This window comes from Carcharodon carcharias, chromosome 20, assembly GCF_017639515.1.
Source record: "Carcharodon carcharias isolate sCarCar2 chromosome 20, sCarCar2.pri, whole genome shotgun sequence".
NCBI lineage: Eukaryota > Metazoa > Chordata > Chondrichthyes > Lamniformes > Lamnidae > Carcharodon > Carcharodon carcharias.
In genome coordinates this window covers 49,727,237-49,754,161 of record NC_054486.1, presented here as the reverse complement: position 1 = coordinate 49,754,161, position 26,925 = coordinate 49,727,237, and the positions used below count along the sequence as shown (strand labels likewise).

General features: G+C 40.4%; 1 protein-coding gene across 4 annotated transcripts in view; it reads left to right on the top strand.

Moving 5' to 3' along the window:
• Positions 1–26,925, top strand: part of brms1la (BRMS1 like transcriptional repressor a) — a 62,560-nt gene that overhangs the window by 33,022 nt on the left and 2,613 nt on the right. The window contains exons 3-10 of one of the 4 annotated variants that reach the window (XM_041214888.1): positions 5,669–5,796; positions 8,097–8,176; positions 12,169–12,265; positions 12,546–12,635; positions 13,007–13,071; positions 15,423–15,491; positions 19,277–19,316; positions 19,405–19,531. In XM_041214888.1, the coding sequence (XP_041070822.1) occupies positions 5,669–5,796; positions 8,097–8,176; positions 12,169–12,265; positions 12,546–12,635; positions 13,007–13,071; positions 15,423–15,491; positions 19,277–19,316; positions 19,405–19,531 (696 nt within the window). Of the gene's footprint in view, positions 1–5,668; positions 5,797–8,078; positions 8,177–12,168; positions 12,266–12,545; positions 12,636–13,006; positions 13,072–15,422; positions 15,492–19,276; positions 19,317–19,404; positions 19,532–26,925 lie in introns of all 4 variants that reach the window. The other 3 variants (XM_041214886.1, XM_041214890.1, XM_041214889.1) reach the window with 3 other exon arrangements.

The following is a 26,925-nucleotide window of genomic DNA, read 5'->3' as shown; positions in this document are numbered from 1 at the left end:
ACTTTAGTGTGTTATTTAGTTTCATTCTGTGCTAAAACCATTGGACAACTCAATTGTTTTGAACATTTATTTTGTTCAGACCTTCTGTTGTAATAGATCATGCTTCTAAAGTAAAGAAAGGAGCCGAGAAAATCCCCAAACTATTTATTTTTTATTTGGCCCTTATTTTGCAGCATGCTGTCTAAGAACAAGGAATGACACCTTTATAGAAGGTGTGCGTGTGTGCAAAAACTAGTACCTCCTGTGAGGTGCTATATAAATTCCAAGTTATTGTCTAAAATTAAGGGTGTGAGGTCTCAAGCATCAGGAAGCCTCCTTTGCCATCATTTAATGTGAGTTGCTGATATAAGTGTTTTGTAAACGTTTCATATCAAAATTTGATATAGGAAAAGAAATGAGTCAATAACTTGCTGCATGTTTGGTTAAAGTCTATTTATTGCCTCATTTAAAAATGGAACTGTGATACTAAATTTCCAGAACATTTCTAACTATTTTAGTGTTTGTATACACATCTTTATAACTGCTTGTTTTATGCTTTATAACTGCTACATAGAGTCTGGTATACTAGAATTTCTGGAGCTTAGAATACCTCACGTATCATGCCAAACCAGGTCATAAGTCCCCATTTTAAGTCACCTTATTCGTCATTATTCCGCTTTAACATCGTGGATATAATGGAGCTGATATGCACACTTAGCATGGGGACTCCCTTTTTAGCATCATTTCACGCCAGGTTCTGCGTAGCATAGTGTGACCCAATTGGAAAGGGGTGGTGGCTGGGGGTGTGGCTGGGGGGGTGGTGGGTGGGGGGTTGGGGATGGGTGGGGGGGAGGGTGGGGGTGGGGGGTTGGATGAGGGTGGGGTGTATGGGTGGGTGGGGGGGTGTGGGGGGTGATGTGGGGAGGTGGGGTTTGGGTGGGGTGATGGGGGGTGTTGGCGTGGGGTGGTGGGGGGTGTTGGGGGCGTGGGGTTGGGGGCTGGGGGTGGGGTTGGGGGGTGGTTGGGGGTGGGGGGATGGTGGTGGGGAGTGGGGTGGGGCGTTGGGGAGTGGGGTGGTGGGGGGGCTGGGGGGGGGTGGTGTTGTGGGGTGTGGGGTGGGGGGGTGAAGTAGAGACCAGGAGGGCCAGCAGGCGGGAAGTAAGAAGAAAGAGTTAGCATATTCCTTTTATGTTTTAAAATTTAAAATTGTTTCATTTACAGAAATAGGAATTTAGTGATGTACTGTATTTCACCTTGCAGGATATAATGTTTTAATCTGTTTTTCTGAGAAAGAACCTGTGGAACTTAACTAAAACTTTTACATCTGTTGTAATGGGAAAAGCAGATAGGCTTAACATTGTTTTCCTGAATGTGCAACTTTAAATGAAACAACCTTAAGCGAGGAATTACTGTATGTAATTGGGTAAATTGAAGAGAGACCTATCCCTTACAGATTCTTTGGCAGAAGTAATGTGATCACATCTGCTGCATTTCTCTCTCTTGCTACTGACTCCAGGCCTCTCCCTGACAATACTCCAGATTGTTTGCAACTTTGGTGTCTTATTTGATCCCAAGATGACCTTTGGACTTCATCCATTCTATCGCTAAGGCAACCTATTTCCGCCTTTGTAACATTGCCCAACTTGGTCTCTGCCTCAACTCTCCTGCTGCTGAAATCTTATTCATGGTTTTGATACCTGTAGTCCTGACTATGTTAATGGTCGGCCTCCACATTCTACCTTCTGTAAACTTGAAGTAATCCAAAACTTTGTTTCCTGTGTCCTTGTTTGCATCAAGTTCCATTCACCCATCATGCCTGTGCGTGCTGACCTACATTGGCTTCTGGTTGAGAAACACCATGATTTTTAAAATTTACTCCTTTGTTTTCAAATCCCTCTATGTCCTCACACCTCCCAATCTCTATAATCTCCTCCTGCTCCAAAACCCTACAAGATTTTTTTTCATTCATTCTTGGAATGTGGACTTCATTGACTGGGCCAACATTTATTGCCCATCCCTTCTTGCCCTTGAGAAGGTGGTAGTGAGCTGCCTTCTTGAACCACTGCTGTCCATGTGGTGTAGATACACGGAGAGGGCAGCAAATGCAAGGGAATACAACCACCTAAGAGTTACCCTTCAAGTCACACACCATCCTGACTTGGAATTATATCACTGTTCCTTCACTGTTCCTTGTTCAAAAGTTTGAACTCCCTTCCTAACAGCACTGTGGGTGTACCTGCATCGCATGGAGTGCAACGGTTCAAGAAGGCAGCACACCACCACCTTCTCAAGGGCAGTTAGGGATGGGTAATAAATGCTGGCCTAGCCAGCGACGCCCACGCCCCATGAAAGAATAAAAAAAAACCTAAATCTCTCAGGTTCTCTACCTCTTTTTCTTCCTTTAAGACATTCATTAAAAATAGCTCTTTGACCAGCATTTGTTATCTGCTCTATTGAAGCATGTTAGAACCTTTAATTATGTTAAGGTGCTATATGAATTTAAGTTGTCCTACCACCAGCTGCTCACAATTAATCTTCCAAAAATGTCCCAAAATGTAAAAAAACCTTTTTGGTTCTTGCAGATATTTTTCTTCTTTTGGTCCTTGGAAAATTTTTATCCTTTTTCAAATTTATATTTAGCCCATGTCATAGTTGTTTTTAAAAATGCAAACTCTCAACTATCGGAGAACTGCCACTTTTGGAATGTCAGAAACTGTTCTTTGCTTCCAGAGTTGGTCTTAGCTGCCTCACTTGCTTCATGCACTTAATAGCTTATGTAAAAGTTTTCATGATTTTCAAATTTCTAACATAAAATTCCTGATGGATCTTCATCACTACCTGATGATATGAGTCTCTCAAGCCTTATTTTGTGTCTTTCTGCTGACACTTTGGAACAAAATTATGAGCACCAAGGTTTCTCAGGATCCCAGCTTGCACTGTGATTTGGAAACTGAACATTTCCTATTTTTGATTAAATATCACTGAAGTGCACAATTTATTTTTTTTTTCTGATGCAACTTGGGTTGGATTCTAGGAAACCTCTGTCACTGGTTTGCCAGTATTTTGTCAAAACCAGCAGCAGTACAATTGCTCCCTGATAACTTGCCACTTTTGGATGACCATCAATACAAAAATAGCAGTATAATTTAGAAGATTACATAGCCCTCTCGAAAAAGTCATTTCTCAAGTTCTCAGGAATGCAGAATACATCCAGCCTCTGAAATAGGTAAAATTATTCAAAGATGTCCAACATTTTAAGCACCTTGCATGAAGGGAAACATATAACACGACTTCACTAGTTAGTTGATAAAGACTTGCAATCTTCATTTATCAAGTGTAATTTAATTCAAACAGTTTAAGTAGCACTTGGTGAACTAAGATGCCGAACTTGAGCACGACAGCAAAGCACAGGCTTAAGCCTTGGATGATCTTGGGAAGCATTTCTTAGCCCTGTAGCCCATCAGCATTCCATCCTTCATGATCTTCAGCGATCCTTTCTCGAAGTGCATGAATATTCAAGCCAGATAAAAACAGGATGAGACTGCTCTGCTGTGCCTAAACAGCTTTCTGGTGCTGGCTGCCTAGGCTCTCATGCAGAATGTTGAACACGTTGAGTGGCTGCTTGGAAGAAATACCAGAAAACTATTGGCACCTATAGAAACATATCTCAGCACTAGTCTGCCTTCAGGAGGAAAATTGAAACCGATTTTGAGGAAGGATAGTTGAATTTAGGATTTTAACTAATTTATGGAATCGCAAGGTGTTGTAATGGGAAGACAGGAGAGACAGTATAATGGGAGGATGCAATAAAATAGGCTGCCTTTGTTCATATCATTCTCATGACAAATAGAATTTCAACTGGACTGATCTGAAGCATGCACTATCCTCTCAGGGTCATGTCTCACTTACCTTATCCCAGATGTATGAGAAGTAGAAGCCAAATTCATATGGCAGCACTGCTGAAGTTTAACCAGCTAAAATTGTAGATTACCACCAGAGTATTGTAAGCTTATCCATGCTTTTCTAGCTAGAACCATCTGAACTTAGGTTTTATATAATTATTTGCAGCAAAACAAGAGGAATATCAGACCTATGTGATAAGTCTACTCCTCCGGGCCCTATCAATAAGTCAGAATGGCAATCAGTCAAGAAGACAACCTTGAATTGCCGCAGATTTGTTTTGATCACATATTTTAATTACTGCATCTATGTTACTTTTTTTTCTTGAGGCATATAATGGTGAAGTCATAGAAGCCCCTCTTATGCTGTCTTTCTACCTTTTGCCATCTTACCACCAAGGAGAATCATCACCAGTTGATAATTGACAACAATCAACATTTTTTGTATCTTTTGCCCTTGTCTTTATAAGTTAGCACCTGTGGGGAGTGGAGGTGACTTCTGGTTGACTGGAGATTGCAACATTTAAGGTACATAACGTACTCACCTTGGATACATCAGACCCTGTCTAGGAGCAGGGGCAGAACCCTGTCGGGAGATTTAAAAAGGTCACAGATCAGTTCAATGGGCACACTCTGTGATGACTGTCATCTGGGTAGGTTACTGAGAAATTTTGGGAACCTGTCTTGGTGGTGCCTGCCATTTAATGTGCAGCTTGTAGTGTGTTCAACGCAGTTTGCCTGTTAATTCATGTTTACCTCATTAATTCTGTATGTTAGAGTATAAGATAAAGTATTAACTGTTTGCTCTGTTGATTTTTGTATAGTAAAGTTTCTTTTCGTTTAAAACAATGGAATCTTGTGGTTTCGTCCTCCTAAATAATTAGGATTTCAAATTTTGTCTACTTTAATTTTTTTAATAAGTTACAGGTCCCTAACCGGATCATAAAAATTTGGGGGTCTGATGTGAGATCATAACAAAATGTTACTATAATAATCATTGATATGGAGCTTTATGGTTTGACTAGCAATTATGTGTTTGGTTAGCTAAAAAAAGGGTAATTAGTCATGCACCATTTTGTGTTCTTTATGTCCACTTTTTATTGTATCTGAAATGAGGTAAAAGGTACAAAACACAGAATGGTTGCAACACAGAAGGACTTGACCTGTCATGCCCATGCCAGCTCTCTGCAAGAGCAACTCAAAAGCCCCACTTCCTGCATTTTCCCCGTAGCCCTACAATTTTTTTCGCTTTCCATAATTATTCAATTCTCTTCTGAAAGCCATACTTGAATCTGCCTCCACACCAGTACATTCCAGATCCTTGGTTTGTTGAGTTTTTAAAAAAAAGTTTTTCCTCATGTCACCTTTAGTTCTTTTGCCATTCACCTTAAATCGGTTTCCCTGGTTCTCGACCCTTCCGCCAAATGAAATGGTTTCTCCCTATCTGCTCTGTCCAGACCACTTGTAATTTTTGAACACCTCTCGCAAATCTCCAGCTAGTGTTGTGCTGTATCCTGCTAATGGCTGAACTGTGACTGGGTCTTTAACTTCAGCCTGTTAATGAAGTTCTAAACCCAGTTGCATACTAAATACAAAACACCTAGATGCAAATGTAAATCTGATCCATTTAATGTAATAAAAGGTACAACTATCTTTGACAACCCTCATTTAGTGCTGCTAGATTTCACTATGTGGAAATTCTATACCAGATTTGCCAAGCCACAGTTTATATTTGATTTGACTGAAACCATTTCCAGGTGAGTGATTTAACCAAACAGTTATATTTTCAGGTTATACAGGGAAAGATTAAGTCAAGTGGAAGCAAAACTTGAGGAAGTTATAGCAGGAAAGGCTCCTGAATATTTGGAACCTTTAGCAGCTCTACAAGAGAATATGCAAATTCGAACAAAGGTTGCAGGTAAAATTAAGTTTCAGCTTACGTTTTTAATGTGCAATGGTGTTTTGATGCCATGTTTAGGAGATGGTGGCTGATCCTGAAATGGTCATAACCTATGATTTGTAATGATTAAATACAGAATTTTCAAAGGTCTGCCATTACATAATATCCTGGTACAAAAGCAAAATACTGTGGATACTGGAAATCTGAAATAAAACAAAAAATGCTTGAAGTACTCAGGCAGCATCTGCGGAAAGAGAGTTAATGTTTCAGGTCAAGATGACCTTCAGAAACAAAGGAAGATAGAAATGTAATAGGTTTTGAACTGGTGGAGGGGGGCTTGGGAAGAACAAAAGGGAAGATCTGAGATGGGGTTGGGGGGGGTGCAGGAGAGATTAAATGTCAAAAATATTTCTTGGTGCAAAAGCCAAAAAGTGGTAATGGATATAGTAAAGAAACACAAGATGTGTCCGGATGAGATGTGAATGATTGCATAGCAGCTACCTGAATGCAACATGAAGGTATAAAGAAAGAAACTAGACAAAACTGAACCAGCTAGAGAAACATATAGAAGAAAATGGAGGCAGAGGTTGTGGTCTAAAATTGTTAAACTCAGAATTGAGTCTAGAAGGTTGTAGAGTACCAAGTCGAAAGATAAGTTGCTGGTCTTCGAGCTTGCATTGAGCTTCATTGTGACACAGTAATAGGCCAAGAACAGAAAGGTCAGAATGGGAGCAAGGGGGAGAATTAGAATGACAAGTGATGGGAAGCATGGGGTCACATGCGGTGTTCCGCAAACAAACCAGTCTGTTTGATCTCCTTAATGCAGAGGAGACCACGTGTGCAGCAAAAACAGGATACCAAATTGAAACAAAAACAAGTAAATCACTGTTTCATTTAGGAGTGTTTGGAGCTTTGGATGGTGAGAATGGAGGAAATAAATACGACAAGTGTTACAACTCCTATGCTTGCATGGAAAGACGCCATAAGAAATGGAGGGAGTAGTTGGGATGACTGAGGAATATGCCAGGTTGTCTAACAGGGAATGTTCCTTGCAGAGTGCTGAAAGGGGAGGGGCAGATATGTTTGGCGGTCACATCATGCTGAAGGTGGTGGAAGATGAGTCATTGAATCTGGGGGCTGGTGGGGTGGAAGGCAAGGTCAAGGGAATGCTGTCATGATTCTGGGAGGGAGGGGAAGGGGTGAGAGCAGAAGTGCAAAAAAATAGATCGGACTTGGAAGGCCCTGTTAACCACACTGCGGGGAATCCTCAGTTGACAAAAAACAAAGACACATTGGAAGCACTAGTGTGGAAAGATGCATCGTCTGAACAGATGCAACAGAGACGGAGAAACTGAAGTAAAATCTGAGTAAGTGAGAAAGTGTAGTCAAGATAGCTATGGGAGGCTGTGGACTTGTAGTGAATATTAGTTGTCATTCAACTCCAGAAATGGAGATAGAAGTTGAGGAACGAAAGGGACGAGTCGGAGGTGGATCAGGTTAAGGTAAGAGAAGAATGGAAATTGGAAATGAAGTCAATAAGATTTTGCAGTTCATGTTGAGATCAGGAAGCAGCACTAAGGTAGACGTCAACATACTGGGAATCGAGACGAGAGAGGGGACCTGAGTAGGACTAGATGAGGAATGTTCCACATAACCCACAAAAGGTAGGCATAGCTAATACCCATGTGGTTACCTATAGTGACACCTTTTATTTGGAGGAAATGAGTGGAGTTGAAGGAGATGTTTGTTCAATGTGAAAGCAGTTCAACCAGGCAGAGGAAGGTGGTGATGGATGGGGACTAGTTAGTCCTCCGTTTGAGGAAAAAGCAGAAAGCGCTCAGCCCATCCTGGTGGGGGTTGGGAGGTGTGGGGGATTGGATGTCCTTGGTGATATCTTAGCCTGTTCTGTTTTTTTAAAACAACTTCCTGGTGTTGCCACAACTCTGGATTCACCACAGTTATTTATAATATGAATTTCAAGCAAATTGAAATTGCTTCTTAGTGTCCATTTTTGAATCAGCCTCGCTGCATTACTTTATTAAAGCTCTTAGTTCAAAGCAACAAAAGATTCCTTTTTAAGTACATATTTTGCAAATTTGGAGAAGCAGGAGATGTCAGCACTATCATAATGTTTTTTAAGCCTATTTGATATGCAACATTTAACAACATCAGTGTAGCTGTCAGATTAATTATGAGGGAGTGGGGAGTTCCACTTGATCTGGCAGGGATCCTAATATATGTTAATTTAGTAGCCAAAATATATGGATATGAATCAACTCATTAACTCTCCATCTGAACAGGTGATTTTCTAATTACAGGTATCTATAGAGAGCTCTGTTTAAAAACTGTAAAGAACCAATACGAGTGCGAAGTGCAAGCTGCATTCCAACACTGGGAGGTAAGCAGTAGTTACTGAGCAATGGAAATTGAAGTCCCCACCCAGAGTATATTCCATGCCCATGCTACCCTCAGTGCTGCCCCCAAATGATGTTTAAGATGAAGGAGTACTACTTCATCAGCTGAGGGAGGGTGGTGGAATCAACAATGTTTCCATACCCATGTTTGACCTGAAACTATTGGATTCAATCTCAATGCTGAGGACACCATGGGCTACTTCTTCTAATTATGTCAAGCTGTCTTCTCATCTAGTTGGATCTGTCCTGCCAGTGGGGCAGGAATATGGAACATTGGTTGATGACTATAGCTGTGTAATTGTGACTATGTCAGGCTTTTACTTAACTAGTCTGTGAGATAACTTGCAATAGATATTTGTGAGAAGTTGTTTTGCAGGTTATCTAGGCTGGGTGTGCCTTTCTCATTTCCTGATTTGATGCTTAGGTGCAGCTGTATGTTCTTTTATTTTTTTCTTTTGTTCCTTTCTAGTGGTTTGAGTTCTAGAGGGCAACCAAGTGTCAACCACGTTGGTGTGGAGTTGGAGTCACAGACTGGGTATTGACTATAGGCCTCTTAGGCTGAAGGACATTCGTGAACTAGTTGGACTTTTATGACAATATGGCAGCTTCTTAGACACTTTGACTGCTGCAGATTTTATTTAATTGAATTCAAATTTTCAAACTGCCATGGGCGAATTTGAGCTCATGTTTTCCAGGTTACTAGTCCGTAACATAACCATGACACTGCTATACCTTGTTGCAGATACAGGCGTTTTTGACAACATTGATGGAGTGACTACAGCAGGTCCTTATCTAGACTAAACCTTGGCTTCATACTAAGGGCACCCTTCATCGTGTAATGTGTCACTACTGCTGTGCTGAACAGAATAGTTAAAGAAAGATCTAAGAGCTCAAAACTAAGAATCTATGAGGCTCTGTGGGCCATCAGCTGCAGGCAAATTATATACCTCAATATTCCTCAATCTTCCTCTGGTTCAATGAGTGTTGAATGAATGAACATGCTGTGAGTAGTACCAGGCCTACCTGAAAATGAGGTGTCGACCTGAGGAAGCTACAACACAGAACTAAATATATAGTCACATGGTAGTACAGAACTTGAGTATTGCTGTCAAAGCTTTTTATCTTGCACTCATCAGGACAGATTTGCAAGAATACCAAATCTCATTGGAAACAAGAATTTATACTGCATGAGAATAGGTTGCTGATTGGCTGGCAAGTGGACTCTAGTCAAGGCATTGACATGGAGAATGCACCAAGGAATGGTTAACTGCCAAACTTTTGTTGAAATGCAAACCAGGCAGGTCAACTCAGAATGATCAAGGCATTACCATGGGGAATGAACCAGGGAATGGCTGTCCCCCAAGCTTTTGTTCAGTTGAGGAAGGTGCATTGCATAGACATGTTTTTCCTGTTTGCAAAGAATAAGGCCCGATTTGTGAATGTATGTATCTTCTAGCACATGTAAGTTAGCCACCCTGCGAGCCTGACTGATAATCTTAAATTGCCTGTCAGTATAAGTCTGAGCACAATCAAGATTGTTTAGCAAGTGTTGTCCAATCGTGGAATCGCATCTAATGTTGGACACTATATTCTGAATTTTGCAAGCATAGGCTGTTTGAGTACCGCCAGCCTATTGCGAACAGCTAAAGAGACATGCTGTTTGATATGCGCCACCAGTCGATGAGACACGCAGCCTACATACCTGGCATCACGCTGGTAATAACATTCATATACCACATTACTCATTTGTGCGGTGGCCAGAATGCCTTTTTGGCTTGACGGCAGCACTTGTTAGTGGAGAATACCACTCGTGTTGCTACTGCAAAGGAGCAGCGTGAAATGCCTAGCTTCGCCTGTTGGTCAAAAGTTTGAGATACCTTATCGTTCCAGGGTGATCTGAGTAGACTGGGCACTTTTCAGGGTGGCCTTAGGCCCATTCGTAAGTTTGTATGATATACAGTGAGCAATGATTTGATCAGAGTAGCTATTATCCCGCAGGATAACTTTGATGCTTTTTTTTAAAAACAATAGCTTGGCAGTTAGCTGTTCCCTGATGCATTCTCTATGGCAATGCCTCTACCAATCACTCCACTTGCCAACTAATCAGCACCCTCGGTATAAATTGTTTTCCCCTATGAGACTTGAAATTTTTGCAAATCTGTCCTGACGAAGTGCAGGACGAAAAGCTTCGACAGTATGTCTCTTTCTTTCAACAAGACTAAATATATACTATATACTAAATAGTGGAAGCTGCATGTTAGGGACAGAGTTTAGCAATTCCACATTAACAGATCAGGTCAAAGCCACATCCAATCTTGAATAGTAGTGGACAATTCAGCAACTAACTGGAGGAAGAGGCGGCTCCGTGGATATGCCCATCCTTATTGCTGGTGGAGGCCAGCTTGTGAGTGCAAAAGACAAGGCTGAAATGGTTTAACCACCTTCAGCCAGATGTGTTAAGTGGATCTGCTTCTGGTTTGTCCACTGTCACAGGTGCCAGGCTTCAATTAATTTCCTTCATCCTACTTGGCATCAAGCAATGGCCAAGTGCACTGGACACAACAAAGACTACAAGCCCTGTCAGTGTCCTGAATGTAGTGCAGAAAACCTGTGCTCCAGTCCTTAGTTCTTAGCTAAGCTGCAAGAATGGCTTTTAACGGATTAATGTGGAAAATTGCTTTTGTATAACCTGCAGGATATCTGTAAACCACCTAGTTGCCACCACTTGGCCTACTCCCAATCATCAGCAAAGTGATAGAAGGAGTAGTCAGAGGTGATATCAAGTAGCACTTGCTCACCAATGCTTAATCTGGGCGCTGCCAAATACCTGATGGCAAACCCCATTACAGCTTTAGTCCAAATATTTGCCTTTGTGGGGCATTGGCCAAGTAAACCTGAAGTCTGTGGGGTTCAACTGTAAATTCTCAAGTGGCTGGAGTCATATCTGAATGGTTATAGTTGTTGGAGGACTATCATCTTGGCCCCAGGATATTGTTACACAAGTTTCTCAGGACCCAACTATTGTCGACTGCTTTATTAATGATCTTCCCTCATTCACAACTTCAAAAGTGAGGCTTTTCACTGAACTTGGCAGTCTAAGCTGTATGCAGGAAAATCTGGGCAACCTCCAAGTTTGTACTGATAAGTAGCTAGTATCATTCAGGCCACACAAGTGTCAGAGAATCATCGCAACAAGAGAGTGCATAACCATATTCCCTTGACATTCATTGTCAGTACCATCACAAGAGTTCACCCACCATCAACCTCCCTGGGATCACCATTGCCCAGAAACTAAACTGGCCAGCTACATAAATGTTGCAGCAATTAGGGCAGGCTGGAGCAATGATTATTCTGCAGAGAGTGACTCACCTCCTGACTCTGTTACACCACTCTACCACCTACAAAGCACATCAGGAGAATGATAGAATTCTTTCCACCTGCCTGGATGGTTGCTGCTCCAAAGGCACTCGCAAAGCTTCATACTATCCAGAACAAAGCAGTCCACTTGATTGACAAACCATCCACTGACTTAAATGTCCCATCCCTCCACCATCGGCATACCATGGCTGCTTTGTGAACCATCTAAAAGATACACTGCACCATCTCACCAGGACTTCTTTGGTAGCACCTACAAAATCCTTGATTTGCACCACCTTGAAGGATGAGTGCAGTAGGTGCATTGGGACACCATGACCTCCAAGCCACACATCATCCTAACTGAGACATATATTACTCTTTCTTTAATATTGCAGGGTCAAAATCCTGCAACTAACAACCTAGCAACATTATTGAACACTGTCCCAACGCAGAATGCCGTAGATCAAGAAGGAAAACGACTGCCACCATCTCAGTGAATGCTACAGTAAATGCCACAATGGTGCTCACATCCTGAGAATGAATAAATTAAGAAAAAGAAGTAAATATATGCAATATAAAATCATTCCATATAATTAACCTATATTCTGCTGCTTGCTAGAGTGAGAAGCTGCTTCTGTATGATACTTTACAAAGTGAACTGGAGGAGAGAATCCGGCGCCTTGAAGAAGACCGGCACAGCATTGACATCACGTCAGGTATGTCAGCTTGTTGGTTCAAACTAAGTATACTTAATAAATGATTTGAAGGTTAGCACTTCATTGTTGTACTACAGTATTGTAAACTTTTAAAATTCATTATGTTAAAAGAAATAAAATAGGTAAAGGAACTTGGCAGTTCTACAATGATGTTTTTGCTTCTTGTTAATCTGACAAATGTGATGTAAAACTACTGATAATTTAAGTTTTAAAAATGAGTGATCATTCTCATGTTTAAGTACACTATTTGCAGTCATAAATTGTAACCTGTATCTTTCAGAGCTATGGAATGATGAGCTACAGTCCAGAAAAAATAAGAGAAAAGATCCATTTAGCCCAGACAAAAAGAAAAAGCCAGTAGTTGTCTCTGATATCCTTTTTTTAGTTCATCTTTACAGCAAAGCAAGTACTTCAGAAAAGTCAACCGGTAAACAGATGCAAAAAAATTTCTATTGGCTGTTATACCGACTGGGCTTCTATTAAAATTACTTCATATATTTAGTGTGTGTTTTAATGTATAATGAGAGTTCTTTGCAGTATTAGAAATGCGCTTTGTAAATTAGTATGTGTTTTAATATTTTAAAAATGTGATCACTCTGTATGTTACCTTGTAAATAATAGGACACAATGTGCCTTATTTTTACGCATTCTGTGCTTGTTGATTTTTTTTTATTATATATTCTGATTTTAGAGAAAACTGAATTAATATTCAGATTCTGGGAATTTCCTTAACCAGCATACGTCCTTATGTAGTTTACATGTTACAAGATCTTGATATACTTGAAGATTGGACAACAATTAGAAAAGTATGTTTCTTCATATGATGTGTCCCTTTCATATAACATATTTTGTAGTTGGAAAGTATTGACCTCTGTCTGATTATTATGGTGCTTGAGCAACACAATTCTGCATTTTTAAAAACCATGTTATTTTGAGGAACCTATCATTGTATTCAACAAATGTTGCTTTTCCAAAACAAAATCTAATTTATTTCATTGGAATAAATTTTCTTTGCGAAAGCATTTTAGACAAAATATTGCCGTTATAGAATTTCACATGTAGTGCTCTACAGGATTGTTCTATATGAAAGTAGAAGTAACATTTCTAGAAATGTGGAATTATAGTACCAAAATGACATCTAAAATATGCACGTGTTACTTATTTAAATTCATATTTTTGTTCAGTTGAAAATGATGCTAACGCTTCACGTAGGTGCGTGTTTCAAGGCAATTATTCATGCCAATGATGCTTGTGTAGTTTATTAATATCTTCTCAAAGCAAGCTGAGCTAGTGTCTTGGAATGACATATTGCGTTTTCTTTATCATGTGTAGAGAAACTAGTTTATGCTTTGTATCTCAGCAATAGTTTTTACAGAGAGGTTTCAAATGACCAACAGCAATAAAGTAACAAGGGTGTGCATCATATCCTATGACTCTTTATGCCACATTTCAATAACTAAAACATTTTTTTAATGTGACATCATTAAGAATTTCCCCCACCCTGAATTATCCTTAATTATGATGTCATAACCATGAAATACTTAAACTCATAAAAATTAAATATTTTTGATTATGATTTAACTTTGAGTTTCTTTTAACTTTTTCATAATACATAAAGGGACTGGAAACCAGCTTCAGTCACAGAAGAATATTCAAGCTTATTAATACAACTGTTCCTTTATCAGTGGTTATTGTCAGGCAGATGCCCAGACGCTCAATACACTGCAGCAATTCAGGAACATAGCTCACCACCACCTTCTCAAGGGCAATTAGGAATGAGCAATAAATGCTGACCTTGCCAACAACATTCACATCCCATCAAAGAATAAAAAAAGTCAACCTATTCAATTCAAATACAAACATTTGCACAATCTATTCAAATATGTTTTTGATTGGCAGCATTTTTTGAATTTGAGTACTTACCCTCAATTAAAAGTTGAATTTATGCATAAGCCTGTCTTTTTCAAATCCGGTCTCTGCAGAGCCTTCAGAGTTGGTCAGGTACCTTCTAGAGCAAAAAAGAGAACAGCTTAAAAATCGTAATTTAGCACAATTACTGCAAACTATTTTTTACTACTTGAGTTAGCAAAACTTAGTACATATTGTAATATGTGTAAAAGCAGAAAATGCTGGAACACTCTCAAGCTAGACAGATATTGAGAGTTAGCTTTTTTTGTAGTTGATCTTAGATCAGGCTGGAAGATGTTGGAGATTAACAGCTTTTAAGCAAGTACAGAGGCAAGAAAGCCTGACACGCTGAGTGTTTCCAGCATTATCTTATTATTTTAGATTTCCAGCATTTACAATATTTTGCTGCTTTATGTTGTGTCATTGCTACTTTTTACTTATTGTTTAATAAATATGCTTGGCAGTTGGAACCTCACTGTCATTCTGCTGCCACTCAAAGACAAGAAAGACAAATGAGATTGAATGATAAAACTAGTGACTGGAAATAACTAGAGTTGTGTTTGTTTCCTGGATACACTATGAATTTTACCTTGATACCTGAATAACGCTCAGGAACTAAGGCTTCCCTGTAAGAATAATCTGAAAATGGAAGCCAAAGATATGTTTAATAACAGGAGCCCCCAGAACATCATAATATCTGAATTATGTGCTAAAATAACCACCTATATTCTGTTTTTGATTTACTGTTTTCTTGCCAGCATGACAAACAACACAAGGCCAACCCCAGTTTTCAGCAGGCTAGCAGTGATTTTCAAGATTGATTTTGCTGGCTAATTTGGGAAAAACATGGATTTTAGGATCTGTTCAGGACAGGCATGTATATAACACATTTTGTCAGTCTCACTTGCGTTCTTTTTCCACCCCATCTCTAAAGGTAATGATGTACCTCGCATCATTTATTCAAACTGGTGTGTCAACTGGTTTTAACACTTAAATCAATCAAAGTAAAAGTTTTTTTTCTCTGATGGTAGCCAATATGAGCATAGCACAATACTTATATGGTTGATTTTGATTATTTAGGTTGATTAGTAGAAGAAACTGTTATGCTGTTAGAACGCTAAACTTAAGGGTTAAATTTTAGGGACATTTTGGTTTATTAACTGAAAACTGTTCTTGAGTGTGACTTTGACCAATTTAAGTAAAAAAAAATTGACTTTACCCTCTTGTATTTCCATTTGCTGCATTTCAGCAATCTGGCATGCAAGATTTAGCTGCCAATGATTCTCTACATCTGCTAACAGACTGCATCCTTTTCAAGGTGAATTTAAAATACTTGTACAGAAGGACAGCATCCTCCCAGTAGAGCAACTTGTTTACTGTCAGTGTTTTATGCTGCCATTCTTTCCAGTGTCAGGGTAACTGTGGAATTATATGCATAAGATAATGGCCCAGAACTTCTGATCTCCAGATGGTCATTCCCCAGAGGATCAAAACCAGTTCCAACTCTGGGTAACTATACTATTGATGCCTGACCAGGCTACATCCCACCCCCCAACCCCTGCCGACTGCTTCCCAACCCCCGGTATACCCCCAACCCCCATCTGACCCACTGTACTCCCTCACCCACTCACCTGCCACCCTGGTCCCTCAGCCACCTGCCCCCCTTGCCCACTTAGCTTACACAGTTGCCTTCTCTCTGTAGCTTCTGAAAGTGGCTTTGGGACATGTAAACGTACCAGAAAACGGCAGCTTGTGCCATCAAAAGTGGGTGTAGTTTGGCTTCCCCCTGACGCTCCTGCATTATGAGGAAGGCCTGCAAGAGCAAGTATCCTCGACATTTCTGAGGAGGCCCAGCACGGAAGTCCAAAGCGAGAAATGTGGAACTCCAGTGCAAGTTAAGTAAATAGGAGCAGAGCAGAGACAATGATTGCTATACTTCAGCAGATTCGACCCAATATTGCCAAATCCTAAAATGGTGTCCCTGAACTAATCATCTGAGTTCTACTTAAATAGGTGGTTTTGCATTGGAGCCATGCTAAAGCACTAGAATTGTTGGAATGTCACAGCACCTATTGTGCATCCTGAGGTACACTAAAACCAACCTACTTACTAATGTACCCTCGCTCCTCTCCTTACATTTGTGTGCTTGAAGAATGGGCTGTGCAGGCTGGGCATTCCAGTATCTGAAGAAGCTAGTACCACCACTATAAGCATGCATAACTCCACTAGTGTAAAACAGTTGCGTTTAAATAAACACTATCATCTCACTTGCATCCGTGCCTATGATGCCTCAAGCTATGGTTTGGGCTTGTAATTTAGGCTGTGTGATTTTCATGCAGTCAGAGTGTTGCATTCTTGGAAGTGGTGTCTTTTGTCTGAGATGTCAAATCAAGGTGTTGTTTGGGTGAATGTAAAAGATCCCATGGTACCATTTGAAGAAGAGCAGAAACTTCTCTCAGTATCTTGATCAACATTCCATCCTCAAGTATCACCATCAATAAGCAGATTACCTGGCCATTCATTTTGTTATTTATCGGCTCTTACTATGTGCAAAATGACTGTTCCATTTGCATACATAACAGTCAATGCATTTAATTTGAACCGCTTTTGAGAGGTGTAATAGGATTCTATGTAAGTGTTTCTTTTGCACTTACTATTAATGCATATAGGGTTAAAATTTTTTCCTTCGTGTTACTATGTCACCAGTTTCTCTTTGTTAGCCAAGATGGCCGTTTCTTACTTGCACAGAGTCATCTGGGCATTCTAATGAGGCTATGAAGCTCGATTGCAAATGTGCATGGTTTTCCACAGTGCGGGCAAGGTTAAATTGTATGATTTTTGTTGGGACTGCCCGAACTTCCTAGCTTGCCTTTTGTCCTTTGCTGCCCGTATTCTTTGCTATTTGAAGAAAATAACCCCACTATTCGAGATTGCTCCCAAGGTAGTTATTTCTTGTGCATTGTTTTCCTGGTTCTGTGTGGATTTGCCACATTTCCTGAGGAGCCCTTGAACCTTAATCTTGACCTACCTTGGAGGTGTCCCAATTTATGTTGTGAATACATGACCACCTTAAGGACTTCATCGTCAGTCATCGTACTACACGTTCTTTCCATGTGATCAGAGGTCTAATGATGAGTGCTTCAATTCCAGACAGTTCTGTTCTTTGAAGTACCTCAGTGTTGGACACCTTACCTTCCCATTTGACATTCATGATGGTCTGAATGCATCTCAGATGGAATCTGCCTAATGCTTAATAGGTGGTCCATGTGTCTCTAGTATATAGAAGGGGTAGGTATTATCACGACTTTGTACGCAACAAGTTTTGTTGTAAGTTTGATACCTCATTTCCTTCAGTCTCTTGCGTAAACAAGTAGCTGCTGAACTTGCTCTAGCAATTGTGTTTGCCACCTCGCTGTCAATGCAGATGTTTCTGGAGATTGTGCTTCTGAGCTGGATTAATTACAACCTTCATGGTTTTGTCATTGATATTAATAGTAGGTGGGATATGTCAGAATTTGGTTTGGTTGGTGGAGTATCTCTGTCTTTCTTAAGCTGATGGTTAGCCAATAGTTGTCAGCTGCTTTTGAAAAGCAGTCCATGATCTTTGAAGGCCATGCACACAGTGTGTCCAAGTCACAGTCATTGGCAAACAGCAAATCCCGTACCATCTCTGATACCTTAGTTGAGGATTTCAGTCATCTTAGGCTGATGAGGTTGTCATCTGTTTTGAATTGGATGTATATTCCATCAACATTTCCATCACATGCCCCAGAAAGCATGGCAGCAAAGAATATACCAAGAGCACAGGGGCCATGAGACATCCCTGCTTCACATCACTTGTTACGTCAAATGGGTCAGTGTATTCACCACAGTCAGTGACTCTGCCCACCATTCCATCATGAAACAGTTGCATCAGACTTATAGCTCTATCAGGAGATCCAAGTTTGGCTAAGACATTCCACAAGGCCGCGGTATTTACTGTGTTAAAAGCGTTGGTCAGGTCAGCAAAGGCATGTGTCCCATCCAATGGGTTGTTTCCATCCCATCTGTCTTTTGCAGCAATTCTCCTGTATTTGCCAAGGGGTTAAGATCATGTCGCAAGTGCCCTTGTCTTTTCTGAACCCACTTTAACTTTTTGGCAGTTCATGTTCTGTTATGCCTTACCAGTCTTTTGACAGAACTTTTGCTAGAATCTTACCAGCTATCACAAGCAGCGAGATTCCTCTCTGGTTGTCATATACAGATTTTTGTCCTTTTCCTTTAAACAAGTGATCAATCATAGCATTCTTGAATTCCTGAGCAATGGTTTGTTGATCCCACCTTCAGCAATATAACTTTTGGCTACCTGGGCTCCCCTAGATTCGTAAATTTCTCCTGGGATCGCATCTGAGCCTGGAGCTTTCCTTGAGGGTAGGGGTATGATGTATTTGTCAACCTCCACAATAGATGGTTTGCTGTCAAGTTTTTCACATCTGGGCTAGCCTGCATCCCTATAGCTACCCCATTTACGGTGGATGTGCAGTTAAGCACACACCTAAAATGCTCAGCCCAGCTGCTCTTTGATAACTGTCCTATCCCATCAGGACAGATTCCCCATCAGCATTGAGAACAAGTGAGTAGCTGCATGAGGGAAGACTATACACAGTCTTCAGAGCTTTATAGAAATTCTTCACAGTGTGCTGATCACCATAGACTCTCAACCCTCAGCTTGATGGACCCACCATGCATCTTGCATCCTACGCAGCTTTTGTTGCGGGTTTGGTTTGTTCTTGTGGAGCAATTCCTTTGCAGGAAATGTATCTTTGTTTCTCAGCCATGCTGCGTATTACTATGGTAAATCATTAATTTAACTATTCTTTTACATTCCAATTAGATACTCAATTAGTTTCTTTTCATTTTGCATACATTGATCATTTCACTGCCCACGAACCCCCGCCCCAACAACACCATCACTTTCCAAAATGAGGCAAATGATATCTGCACTAATTTAGGCTGTGGTAATTGATGAAATAAAATGGATAACAACCTAATGAAGATTTCTGTATACAAATTTCTTAAAATCTTTGCAGCAAGTAAAATTTAATATACTGAATTTTGTTTCAGGCAATGGCTACACTTGGACCACATAGAGTAAAGGCAGATGGTGAGTAGAAATGTAAAATTTTAATAATTTATTGGTGTTCTATTATTACCATTACACTGTATTTACATTATTTTTATTTAAACTTCAGCATCCACCAAGACGGAAAAACAGCTTCACAGTGCCAGATCAGAAGATGGCAGATTATTTTATGATGGGGAGTGGTACAGCCGTGGGCAGACTATATGTATTGACAAGAAAGATGACTATCCCATAAGGCAATTATATATTTTTTTCCTCAAATTATTGAAGTATTCACAACTTTCGATGGAAATACAATTTCTCAACTTACTGACTATATAATTTGGGGAGGGGGAATGTGGCATTGACTTAACTTATATGTGAAGAGGTGTTTCTTTGAAAATATATTCAGCCTCATTGCCTATTTTCACTTGACAAATATTTCTTGATTCTGTAGTAAATGTTACAAGTTGAACCCAGTTAGTGTTATTTATTGATTAGTAATGACAACACCAAGGATGTGTACTGTGGAGTTGCAGATTTCTTTTCCACTCTACTTGATTCCCAATCTCAGTTGTGGTTCTGTGGACAAATGTCAGGAGCTTCCCTGTTGTGGTGGAGGGAGCGAGATACAACCTACTGGGAATCTGAAATAAAAATAGAAGGTATTGGAAGCATCAATAGAGAGAAGCAAAATTAACATTTCAGGATGATGCTCTTCCATCAGAAGTGGGAAGTTAGAGGTGTAATATGTTTTAAGCCAGTGGAAGGGTACGAAAAACAACAAAAAAAGAAAGCCTTTTAAGGTCGAGGGCAGGAGAGATTAAATGACAAAAGAGTTCATGGTGCAAGGGAAAAGGGAGTAATAAAGGACAAGTAAAGAAACAAAAGATTTGTTTAGAGAAAGCTTGAATAGAAAAATCTGCCATCCAAAAGTAAAATAAAAATCCAAAATCAGCAAAGATAAAGGAAAGAGAAAGGGGCAGAAGTTATGATCTGAAATCGTTGAGCTCAATGTTGAGTCTGGAGGGCTGTAAAATGACCAATCAAAAGACGCTGTTCCAGGAGCTTAAGTTGAGCTCCATTGGAACACTGCAGGAGACAAGGACAGAAAATTCAGAGCGGGAACAAGGTTCAGAATTAAAATGACAGGCAACCGGAAGCTCAAGGTCACGCTTGCAGTGTCGAGGGTGACTGCTTTGTGATACACCTCCAATCTGCATTTGGTCACCCCAAGATAAAGAAGACTGCATCATAATCAGTGGAAACAGTCTACTACATTGACAAAGTACAAGTAAATCACTGTTTCGCATGCACTCCTCTGCGTGCACAGAAAGCTACTGTAGGAAGTGAGTGTTAGGGGTGAATGAGGAGTAGCTCAGAATCTCACGGAGGGAATGGTCCTTTGGAATGCTGACAGAGAAGGGAAAGATATGTTTGGTGGTGGTGTTATGCTGGAGGTAGCAGAAGCGAAGATGGATGATCTATTGAGTACAGAGGCTGATGGGGTGTAAAGTGAAGACAGAGGAACCAAATCTTGGTTGAGGGAGGGAGGAGAAGGAGCAAGAACAGAAGTACGTAAAATGAAACAGACACGTTAGGGGCCCAGTCAACCACTGTGGGGTGGAAGAGAGTCCTCAGTTGAGGAAAAAGGAAAACACATCAGGTGCTAGCATGGAAGGTTGCATTGTCAGAACATAGGCAATGGAGGTACTGGGGGAATGGAATTGAGTTCTATTAGCTAGCTGTGAGGAAGTGTAGTCAAGGTGAAGATTAGTTGATGGCCAATAATCATGGGGGATTTTAATCTACATATAGACTGGAAAAATCAGATGGGCAAAGGTAGCCTAGATGAGTTCATAGAATGTTTTTGGGATTGTTTCTTAGAACAGCGCGTTCTGGAGCCAACAAAAGAGCAGACTATTCTAGACTTGGTATTGTGCAATGAGATAGGATTGATCAATGACCTCTGAAGAAGCCTTGGATAGCAGTGATCATAAAAAGGTTGAATTTTACATTCAGTTTGAGGGAGAGAAGAGTGGATCCAAGATTAGTATTTTTAAAGTTAAATAAGGGTAATTACAAGAGCATGAAAGCAGAGCTCGCGAAAGTGAACTGGCAAGTTAGGTTAAGGGGTTGGTCAGTAGAGATGCAGTGGCAGACATTTAAAAGAATATTTCAGAATACACTGAATAGATAGATTCCAGCAAGAAAGAAAAATTCCAAGGGGCTGACCCACCGTCCGTGGCTAACTATGAATGTTGGATAGTATCAAACTTTAAGAAAAAGCATATAATTGCACAAGGATGAATAGCAGGTCAGAAGATTGGACAGAATATTAAAAAAAACAATGGCTAAAAGATTAGTGAGGAGGAAATCAGAGTACGAGAGAAAGTTAGCTAGAAATATAAAAACAGTAAGAGTTTCTACAAATATTTAAAAAGGAAAAGAGCAAGTAAAGTGAACATTGGCCCTCTGGAGAGAGAGAGAGTCTGGGGAATTAATAATGAAAAATGAGGAGATGGCAGATGAATTAAACAGATATTTTGCATCGGTCTTCATTATAGAGGATACAAGTAGCACCCCAGAAATAGCTGTAAATCAGGAATTCGAAAGAAGGGAAGAACTCAAGAAAATTACAATCACCAGGGAAGTGGTACTGAGCAAATTGTTGGAGGTGTGGGCTGACAAATGCCTGGGTCCTGATGGACTTCGTTCTAAGTTTTAAAAGAAGTAGCCAGTGAGACAGTTGATGTGTTGCTTTAAATTTTCCAAAATTCCCAAGATTCGAGGAGGGTTCCATGAGATTGGAAAACAGCGAATGTCACTCCTGTATTCAAAAAGGGAGGGAGACAGAAAGCAAGAAACTACAAGCCTGTTGATTTTAACATATGCCTTAGAGAAAATGTTAGAAGCTATTATTAAGGACGTTAAAGCAGGGCACTTGGAAAAATTCAAAGTAATCAGGCAACATTGTTTTGAGAGGATAATCCTATTTAACCAATTTATTGGGGTTCTTTGAAGAAACATGTGCTGTGGATAAAGGGGAACCGGTGGATGTACTGTACTTGGATTTCCAGAAGGCATTTGATAAGATGCCACATCAAAGTTATTGCAGAAAATAAAAGCCCATGGAGTAGGGGGTAATGTATTGGCATGGATAGAATGGCTAGTAGACAACAAAGCAGGCATTAATGGGTCCTTTTCTGGTAGGCAAGATGTAATGAATGGTGTGCCACAGGAATCCGTGCTGGGGCCTCAACTTTTCACAATTTGTATAAATGACTTGGATGAAGGGACTGAAGGTATGGTTGCTAAATTTGCTGATGACACAAAGATAGGTAAGAAAGGCAGTTGTGAAGAGGAGATGAGGCTGCAAAGGGTAAAGATCTGGCAAATGAAGTATAATATGGGAAAATGTGAAATTGTCAATTTTAGCAGGAAGAATAAAAAAGAAGCATATCTAAATGGTGAGAGATTGCAGAGCTCTGAGATACAGAAGGATCTGGGTGCCCTAGTGCATGAATCGCAAAAGATTAGTACGCAGGTACATCAAGTAATTAGGAAAGTTAATAGAATGTTATTGTTTATTGCAAGGGGAATTGAATACAAAAATAGAGGTTATGTTTCAGTTATGCAGGGCATTGATGAGACAAAATCTAGAGAACTGCATACAGTATTGGTCTCCTTATTTAAAGAAGGTTGCAAATGCATTAGAAGCAGTTCAGGGAAGGCTTACTAAACTAATATCAGGAATGGGTGGGTTGTCTTATGAGGAATGTTTGGACATGCTAGGCTTGTATCTGCTGGAGTTTCGAAGAGTAAGAGACAACTTGATTGAAAATAAGATCTCGAAGGGTCTTGACAGGATGGATGCGAAAAGGATGTTTCCTCTTATGGGAGAATCTAGAACTAGGGGTCACTGTTTAAAAATATGGGGTCACCCATTTAAAACAGATGAGAATTTTTTTCCTGAGGTTCGTGAGTATTTGGAACATTCTCGTTCAAAAGGTGGTGGAAGCAGAGCTCAAGGCCTCTGTTTTCAGAAAAAGCGAAAGCCCTTAGATTACGCTGGTGAGGGATGGAGATGTAGAGAGCGTGAAAGTCCAAGGCGATTAGGGCCAGGAAACTTGACACTTTTGAAATGATAGCGTATAGGAGTAGATTCATAGATGTAGGTGGGAAGAGTCTAGATAAAGGGAGAAAAAAGTGAAAATAGGAAGAAACCTGTTCTGAGAGGCAAGAACAGCTGAAATGATGGGTCTACCAGGGCATTCCTGTTTGTAGATCTTGGGAAGAAGGTAGAAACAGTTTCTTCAGTTTTAGGGAATTATGAGGTTGGAGGTCATAGAGGCAAGCTCTCCAGTGGAGATGAGGTCAATGACACTCTTGGTGAAGGTGGCTTGATGATTGGTGTTGGGATCATGGTCTAGGGAGAAGGAAAAGGTAGTGTCAGTGAGTTGGTGTCCAGCCTCACCTAGTTGAAGGTCAAAATGCCAAACATCAATACCACCCATGTCTGCACGTTTGACAATATTAGAGTTGGATCTAAAGAGAATGGAGCTCTGCAAGTTCAGAGGGTGGTAAGTTAGAGTGAGTGAGAGAAGCAGAGAAATTTAGACAGCTGATGTCATGCCAGAGGGAAGGGTCCAGCTGGAGTGAGGATATTGTAAATAGGTAAATGGATCTGCTGTGTGGTCAAAGAAGGAGGTGCAAGGTGCAGAAGCAAAGGCATTGGAAGAAGAGCTCAGAGTCATGTCAAGCTCAAAATTAATTGGTGGGCCTTAAGGAGATGAAGCTGAGGCCTTTGCTGAGAACAGATTGTTCAAGATCAAGGCAGGGCAGATCAGAGGGCATTGTGAATACATGACAAGGCGTGAGATTGGAAGAAGGGATGGGGTCAGAGTAAGAAGAATCTGGGGAGCACATTCATACCATGAATTGTGGAAGCCTGCAGTACTCCACACCTGAAGGGAAGAAAACATGTTTTTTATTAAGGCACCAGATGAGACAAATGATGAAATGAAACTGCGGACCGGAACAGCTTTAAGATAGAATGAGTCAGTGCTCTGGAGTAGTCAAGAGCATAAATGTGCCAACATATAACATTGAGTGTGGATCTCAGGATGTGATGAGAACAACGGTTGGGGAAATGCTGAAAATCTTGGAGATATCTGTAATTGTGGATGGATGCGAAATATGAGGGGTGGAGACAGTTGCTAAGAAAGGAGATGTGACTTTGAAAGTGAGTTTTTGTAGATACCTGATCAAACACGAGAAGGGAAATAGAAATCAATAAAGGTGAATAAGATAGAAGAGGAAAAGGAAATCCATCAGACGGAAGAGCTGAAATTCAAGGTTAGCATTCCTAGTGGCAGTGAATTAAACAACATTGCAAAATCAAAATATGAATTTAAAAGCAGAAAATGCTAGAAATACTCAGCCAGTCTAAGAAAACAGATTGGATGATTGCTTTGCCAAACACCACCATTTAGTCTGCAAGTGTGACCTTGTGCTTCGGGTCACCTACCATTTTAGTTGTCCACTACAGTGTCACTCCAACCTCCCTGTCTTCAGCCTCCTGCAATGTTCCAAAGAAGCTGAACGTAAGCTCATCATTTGATTAGGCACGTAATGGCCTTCCAGACTCTCAAGTTTAGCAATTTCAGATCGTAGCATTTGCCCCCATGTTGTTTCCTTTTGCTTTGCTGGCTTTAGAACTTTTTTGTTTTTCTCTCTTTATTTTGCTTTGAGATGGCCAATGTTCACGATTCTGCTGTTCACACTTCTAGTCAATATATTTTTTCTTGTCATATTATCAACTCCCTTTGCGTGCTCTCTGGCATTTTTTGTTCTTATTTCAGATTTCCAGTATTCACAGCATTTTGCTTTTGTACAAGTGGAATCTTCATTGGATTAACTGAGGGTTGTTTGGTGGAAGCATTTGAGCAGGTCGTCTTCTTGACAGAGGAGTTACGGGTTTTGTGAAGGATTAGTAAGGAAAGGAAAATTGACTACCTCAAATTCAGTAATCATAGTGTGTGTGTGAAAGTGGAGAGAAGGAAGTGCTTTTAAACTAAGTTTGTTTACCCTCTGTTTCCAAGACAATTAAAATATTTATTTCTGCCTCGAAAGGAGATATTCAGTTTTTTCAAGTTAGCTGTTATGCTCTCAGATTTCCTGTTTTTTGAAAAGCTGAATTGAATGACTTCATCATTGCGTCTTTACTTGGCTGACTGCTGTCTATGCTAACCTTGTTTAGCATGCGTTTCTAAAAAAAACGGCATGCTAAAGGAAAATCATTTTCCTATAAAAAAAAGTATGTACTAAGGATGGACTACGTTCCTAATCTGTAGTATTTACATTAAAAATCTATTGGCTGCCTTGAACCTGACTGGCCCAAAAATCCTCCTCCTACTCTTACTACCTACTTATTACTCTTTTGACTTGTCTCCTGCTTACCGCTTCCTACCTCTCTTGCTCCTTCCCGCTTGCTGTCCCTCACTCCCTCCAGTTCAGCATCCCTCTCCTGACTCCCTTGCAGCAAACGGGAGGAAGCTGGGGGAGGGAAGTGGTGAGCGAGAGGGATCCTGGAGAGGGGTGACAGTAACAGTTTTTAAAAGAAAAAAGACTTAGCATATGCAGTAACAATGCGGTTCCTGCCGCGTGCCGAATAATGGCATTAAAGTGAAAATGGTGGCAGTGATTTTTGGGTAAGTCCCTTAATTTAAAAACCACGCTAAAATAAAAAGCGTTATTGGAACTCGCTTTAAATGGGGGTTACCTGTACTAGCCTTCAAGAAACTGTATTTTGCAGTTGCAGTACCTAACGCAAAAGAAATTTCCTCCTTTCCCCAAAATGGGCCTAAGACAGTCAGGGATGGCAAGAGTTAAATCATTTTAAAAATAATGTGATAACAACTGCAAAACCTTTGGCTTAACCATGTCAAGATTGGTAACATGCGAGTAAGCCACTCTCGAGGCAGGTCAGTGATTTTAATGTTAGTTAGGCTACAAGCCAAAGATCTTGCAAGCTTTAAATTGGACTGTTGCAAGCCAGGTTTCCCAGGGCTGGGGAAACCCAGCAGCTGGAACAAGGCAGCAACTGCAGAATCCATCAGATAAGTGCTTTTCCAGCACTTCTTGTGGGCCAGGAGAGATGTACTTACCCCAATCCTCAGGCAAACATGCCATGATCTCATCCCCGTGACCTTTGCCTCCTTCCTCACTCCTGTGCTTTGATTACTGCCCACCCCACCCCTCAAATAATCCCTAATCTTGATGCCAGTAACCGTCCCTAGGCACTTCCAGGTGGGAAATGGACTAAAAAATTCTAATGAGGACTACCATTAAATTTGTCAGAACCTCCCCATTTCCAGCATTTCTGGGGTTCCTAGCTTCTCTACTTCTTTCCCATAAGTATGGGGGCTGTAGGGTCTGTATAAGACTGTTATTTTTTTTGTCATGGAAGAAAACTGTTAATAAATATTTGCTGCTTGCTGGCAGGTTCACTAAATTAAAAATACATCCTTTAATTTGCTCCTAAGTGATGCAACAGGGGTTTCTTTTTAAATGTTGAGATTTCTTTGGTTGTTTGTAACTTAATTTGTTGGCTGTTCTATCATCCCTGATGTTAATTGAAATGGTGCAT